The sequence below is a fragment of the Cottoperca gobio genome, chromosome 5 (genome assembly GCF_900634415.1).
Source record: "Cottoperca gobio chromosome 5, fCotGob3.1, whole genome shotgun sequence".
NCBI lineage: Eukaryota > Metazoa > Chordata > Actinopteri > Perciformes > Bovichtidae > Cottoperca > Cottoperca gobio.
The window spans coordinates 15796426-15803263 of record NC_041359.1 but is presented as its reverse complement, the minus strand read 5'-3'; the positions used below and the strand labels follow the sequence as shown (position 1 = coordinate 15803263).

At 38.5% G+C, this 6838-nt stretch overlaps 1 protein-coding gene across 1 annotated transcript; it reads right to left on the bottom strand.

Moving 5' to 3' along the window:
- Positions 1–1742: 1742 nt before the first annotated feature.
- Positions 1743–6838, bottom strand: srsf3a (serine and arginine rich splicing factor 3a). The gene is made up of 7 exons (XM_029431359.1): positions 6710–6838; positions 5985–6037; positions 5045–5249; positions 4828–4968; positions 2606–2629; positions 2429–2509; positions 1743–2347 (listed from the first exon to the last, which is right to left on the bottom strand). Exons 2-7 carry the CDS (start codon positions 5986–5988, stop codon positions 2320–2322), a joined length of 483 nt encoding a protein of 160 aa, XP_029287219.1. The 5' UTR covers positions 5989–6037; positions 6710–6838; the 3' UTR covers positions 1743–2319.

The window sequence follows — 6838 nt, the reverse complement described above, 5'->3', positions numbered from 1 at the left end:
AGTCTACTCTTTCAATGTCACTGACTTGTGGTTCCTTGGTATCAGAAACATGATAATCCTCATCTTTCTGCTCTAAATCTTCAACGTTGCTTTCTTTTGTAGTCATAGTCAGGTCACCAGACTTAACCTCCTGTTCATGCACTTTATTTACTCTGAATTCAGATAAACTGAAATGTTCATTTTGTTCCTCATCTGCAAGCAAATCCTCTTTTGGTGATGAAAATGCGGTTTGCTCAACATTGCATTCAATTTCAGTATTTTCTCTTGGGCTGTTTTTTTCTGTGGTTATCTCCTGTTGGGTAGAAAACTGCCGAACTACTGACTCACTCACCAAATAGTTGCCGTGTAAATTTCCATCCTGCCTCAACATTTCTGTCTCGTCGTCTCTTTCCGTGCATTCTTTTTCGCTTAGAGAAAACACATTAGGAAGCTTTTGTTCTGGCAATTCCCTGACATTTGATTGATCAATCAGTTGTTGATCTACTCTTGGACATGAAGATAGACTTAAACTAGGGAACTCAGAGACTTTTTCACTGTGAAAAGTTTCAGATTTGTCAATTCCTTCCTGCGTGGCTTCCACTACTATACAAGAGTCAGATACCACTTTAGAGTCGGCCTCATTTTCATCTAGGTCTGCTTGCAGATTTTCGCTTTTGGGAATGATACTTTCCAGGTCACCCTGTGGATGGTTTGTAGCAGTAGCATTCTGAACCTCAGAAGAATGAGGTGTAGCGGCAGAATACAAATGGCTCTCATGTGCAGGCATGATGTGCTCACTCCCCTGACTCAATGCTTCCTGCCTCTCAGGTTGTATTGCAAGTGAGATGTGTTTGGTTGCAGTAGTTTCCTTTGCCCTAGTCTTTTCCTCTACTTCCTCTCTAGGTTCGCAGTACGATTCAGTCGCAGAATCCTTAACACGCAGTCCTTTATTTCTTCGACTAGACCCCAGTTTTCTTCTGTTCGCCAAGATTTCAGGCGATGGTTGTGTTTCAGATTGTGAATAGTCAGGATTAGCCAATACATTTAATGATTCAGTATTTTCTTCAGGTGTGTGGCGTTGAGCTACAAAGGTACCGTCAGTAATTTGGAACTCATCAGCCTTAGACATTTCATTTAGGTTTGCTCCCCGGCGACGTGAGCCAAACCTTTTTTTCTTTGCACTTTGAGCAGACATGACTTCTTATCTTCTTTCTTAAATCATGAAACATTCAGACATTCAAGTTTAAATACAATACCCATCAGCATCAGATAACAATATGTACTACAGTAAACACGTACTTTCGGTATTTACCATAACTAACTGTTCAGTAAATTATATATTTTTTAAATGGGATAAATTGAACTAATTAAAAAAAAGGTAGTAAAATGGTTTTGAAGAACAAATCAATTTAATTTTAAACCTTCGCCATAATTGTCACGACGACACATGTACTTACCACCCAACTCTGCCACCTCTGTCGTCTAAACATGAGCCGCTTTGTCATGTCAAGTCATCAGCTTTTGGTGAACGGTAAATACATTTCACACATGGGGGATGTTCCCTTACAGCCACAATGACTGAGAGCTTCCTGTGTGGGTTGCACTTGCAGGCAACAGAAACATCATAAAGTACTTCCTGAATTGAAAAAAAGCTTAATTTTCCATTTAATACAAAATGTCATTACATGGTGAGTTTTCACATAACATTGATCTTAGTGGTTTATGCAATTATCCAAACACAAAATAGACGCGAGGAGATAAGGTCACCTTGGAAAACCATTTATTGAACAAGTTGTTTAACTGCAGAACAAATTGTCAGAGCTCAAGAGTCAAGCAAAGTTGAATAGAGTAATTTTTTGTTGCAAAAGTGACATAAGGTAAAATACAGAATTACAGATGATGTATTTTGGCTTCAAGGATAGCCTGCAACAGCACCAGTATTTAACATTTTGTTGCCAGTCTGATTTCTGTCACTGGTATAACGTAAGCTCCTACTGATGGTGCATTTCACATTAACCCATTGCCAGTAATTAAAGAGTCAACAAAGAATAAAAAAAAGCCAACAAAAACAAATAAAAACATCACAAGCTTTAATTCAACAGTTTAAAAAACAGGATGGTAATGTAAAACTAAATCCAGTATTTCATTTCAAAACATGCAGGGTAAGATAGAATTCGCTTTAGGAGAAAAAGACTTCAGCCATTTGTTGTTAATTCAACAGACTGCTATTACACAATATGTAACTTGGCCAACCCTAAAGAAAAGAAAGACATGACTATAAAAATTTGTATTTTCCCCAACCATAGCAAGATCCTGCAGGAGAACCATCGATTGGGGTCCTCATTTCCTGTCGTTGGACCTGGAACGACTGTAAAACAAACAAACTAGTGAATAAGTGAAATGAGTCTCAGAGTACAGTATGATAATAATCAATTAGACTTAAACTTGCCTCCTTGACCGTGAGATGGATCTTGGGCCCTTCTTGTCTCTGGACAGAGAGCGCTGTCTGCCTCTGTCTCTTGAAAGAGACCTGATGCACCAAAGCATAAAAAAATATTAAGACGATTTTCATCATTGATCATCAAGAAACGCATAGTTTAAATAAGAACCGTTGTTACAAGCTTACCTGCTGCGACTGCGGCTCCTCCTCCTATAGTGTACGTGAAGTAAAAAAATGAAGCAAAATAAAATTAGGAAAGAGATTTTTTTCTAATGAAACCTTTGGTATTCTTGATCCTTAGAGACATGGATTACACGTGGAAACGTGGTTACACGTAGTTTCCTGTCTGTTAATAGAAGGATCTTCCATGAACTGCATCAAGATCAACTCATTAAAAAAGGAAACTTTGTCCAATGAGCACCAATAATGGAGCCAGATATTCAGAATATAGAACAAATCAGGGCTCGACATTAAGGCTTGCCTGGGACATGCACAACTAAAATATGTTATAGCAATTATGATAAGTGGGCAAACATTAGATCATCTGTCTGCTGCTATAAAATTGTGTTTATACAACCCTGGAGCGCACAGCTTGTGCACAATGATCTACAAATAGTTCAAGATAAATGTAATTGTTCCATAAGTGGACCTGATTGGAAACAGACACTGTGATCATCTTTACCTTTGGTTCAAAGAAACCTGGATGTAGGACATCATATGGTGAGCCACTGAAAAGTCTTGTGACTGTAGCATCAAAACCACAAGTAACCTACATGTGTTGGCTCTAAAGATGGCTGCAAAACAACTTTGATAACAATGACATTTTAATTGTTGTTTTGTTTTTTTTAATTAAAAAAACTGGGGTACTTGAGGTGAAATGATAGTTTCATGGATAAGGGGAGAACATTAAAGTACATTTATTCTAATAGTTATTACTCAGGATGGCTTAATGTCGAGCCATGACAATGCACTCGGTAGCCCAATTACACGGTGAACCTGATAAATGTAGTTTCAATTTTTGACGGCAAAGTTCCTTGACCACAACTTTTGATCTGTTGATTTTTGCAGCTCTGCACTGAACTTGCTCTAAATACATAACTGCTGAGGGAAAACTGTCAAGCACCTTTGAAAGTTAGATTAAGCATAAAAACTACAAAGAGCAGGATAAAAGCAACTTACTATTTTGGGGGATTTGGACAAGATAGAAATGACGCAAGGAAGCCAGACTGATGGTGAGGGAAGTCGAATTGCAGAGAGGATTTGCCACATGATGCAAATGTTGGAGATATGAAGTTGCTTGGTGGCTGGTTGGAAGGGGTAGTTGTCGATTTTCCCTGCCTTTTTTTGGGGGATGGGATGTAAGCCATGGGCTGTTCCCGTTGATACAGTAGTTGTGTGGAGAATAGAGCGAGTAAAGACGCTGATTGGTTGATAAAGTGCAGTGTGCCGCTGTCGATTGGGTTAAGGTTGGAGGAAGAAGAGGAGGATGCTGGGAACTGCATGCTCAGGAACCAAAAGGTTGGTGGAACCTGACGACTGGCGGTGCGCCTTGGTCATGTGACAACACCACCCAAGCTGATTGGGGCTCCCTGGTCAGCAGTCACATGATGCTGAAAGAAGACTAGTTGACTGACTCAGATGGTGAGAAGCGTGGTGGTGACTCTGTAACGGGGTTCAGTTTTATTAATAGATGGCAACTGAACTCAGAAAGAAAACAAAATGTACACCTGCAGAAAGTAATTCTAGAAAGTACCTGTAAAAATGTTTGATGGATGGTGAAGTGCAAACTGTGGCCCACAAAGCAATATCACTCTGGTAGAGCTTGTTCTTTTATAAAGACATACAGTTATAAGAGTTCATAAATAGTCATGAGCTGCCTTTGGACTTGGCTGTAAAACTAAGCAAAATTGTCAATGCTATAAATACCATTGAAATAATGAAGTGTTTAAAAAGTGTCACTCCAATTAATGTTTATCTGTTGTTTAAACGTGTTAAGAGTGACATCAATATATCAAATCCTGAAGCAGTCGGATCCACAGATTATCTATTGATGTGCTAATCATTTTATTTCACTAACATAATTTATAGCAGTAAGAGGGCTAACAATTAATTTAGGCCATAGCGACGACCATCAGAATAATTCCCGCTAATTGTTTTTGCTTAAAAGGTTGACTAAACTTTAATAGTTCTGAGATCTAAAAGATATGAGATTATTTGTCAGTGTGGGTGGTTGTTAGATTTAAACGGCTTTGCCAAACGAATAAATATTTTGATGGCGTAAAAAAAAGATATATACTTACAGTGTGTGGGGAATGTAAACATGTTTTGTAATTTGTGCTTTAAAAACCCCAAAGCAAATGGAATGTAAATAAAACAGTAAAATTAAAAGCCCAGTAGGAAAACCATACCTGCGTCTGACTGGAGGACTACGTCGTCTAAAATCATCGCGAGGGCGTCTACTACCACCCCAGGATGGAGGATGGCCACGGCTTCTTGAGCGCTTTTCCCCATTGGATAACTCGACACGCACTCGACAGCCACACATGGTTCTAAACGAAAGAGAGTGTCAAAGGAAAATATGCACTGCAAAAAGAACTACTACTTAAATTATGTTGGCAGATTTACCTTCCATCCAGTTCCTTCACAGCATCGGATGCATCTCTGGGATCTTCAAACTCTACAAAAGCAAAGCCTGGGGGATTCCTGGCAACCCAGACACTTCTTAATGGACCATAGTACCCAAAAGCGCTTTCCAACTCTGTCTTGTTTCCATTGTTTCCTAGATTCCCGACATAAACCTTGCAGTCAAGGGGAAATTGGTCATTTTGGCCTGAAAGAAAACAATGAAATAAACATGGAGGGACATGATTAACATTTGTTATGCATCATAACTTATTCTGCATCATCCATTAAAAACTAATACAATGCGAAGGAAGAAATATTTTTAAAATCAGGCAATCTCATTGAAACCAAGATCTCTTTTCCAAAAGCAACTTGGAACACAATCAGCAGTGTTAGTGTGATAATGCTCTAGAATAGGCTATTAACAATATAGACATATATTCATGTAAATATTACAAACACATATTCCATCATCACTTTCCAGTAAATGCAACCTGTTACGTTACTAAAACATTTGAAGAAAAAAGTTTCAGTTGCAGGATACTAGTCTTGAATTTCTAGCATAATTTGTGTATATAACTGCAATATTTCATAGTTAACATTATATCCGTCACATATTCTTTACTTTAATGCCAATCCAGGCGAGTCACTACCTGCTCGCACTGCTGTAATTAAAGTAATTTAAATACTGTTAATTGTATCAATAGTAGTAAAGGGTTTCCCAGTGTTTTATTTCACACAACAGATGCCACATTAATTGAGTGAGACTTCTCTGTGGGCAGTCATCTAGTCACTAAACTGATAATGAAGCTGAGTGTGTGGAGATCTAGGTGGCTGGTCACCTTAACTAAAAACCTCCTGGTGGAAACCCCCGGTAGTGTTTTGAGATGGCGCAAAAATGAACATCAGGAAATCAGTGAAGTAACAATTTATTATAACTTACTCATTTCACCAGATTTAAGTATCTTCGTGTTATAATCCTACAATCAGATGTGCCTGAAAAGAAAAAGAAAAATTGTTACAACCACATGTCTGAAGCTCTCGGTATCATGGTTTGGCTAACGTTATAACGTTACATCGACCGCTTAAGAAAGGGCTGGTGATTTTAAAAAATAACGTTACTGGTTTAACTGTATTTAAAAATCACAAAATTAAACCTTCATTGTAGTCTAACCATGTAATCGCCAAAATAAAGTATACTCCATTATTGATTATATCTTTCTACTTATGTTATCGTCGACTGCACATTACCGAGCTAACGCTAGCTAGCAACCAGAAGTGTCTGGGATTTGTTAGCTTGTGCGTAAGAAGCACCCGGGTATCGTCAACTCTTCTTTTCATGCTCTTGGTTAGTTTAAGACGTAGATTTGCACAATGTACTTAATCAGTACACAAACCGGATGCTTTTGCGTCTAATTTAGCTACTAAATGTTTATGTTGCCGGGCTTCCCAACCCCCACAAATAGCCATGCAAACATTAACGCTAGCTCTGTTAGCCGAATGTAGTAGCGTTAGCCTACAATGTTAGCCTTTACCACGACGAAACGTTCAAAAACAAAATGTACTTCTGAGTCCATGAGAAACCTAACCGACGTTACATTTTACAAAACGTGGAGGGAACCAATCAGAATAATATATATATATACAAGACATGTAACGTTAGCTCACCTTTTTTTGTATCTGCAGTTCGACAAAAGTGTAGCAGCAGATAACACGCCGTCTGTTTCAGCTACTAGCTTAACTTGTTGTCTTCTTCTTTAGTGTTTATGGCGGTCGGCAGACCGGTGTAGAGATGCA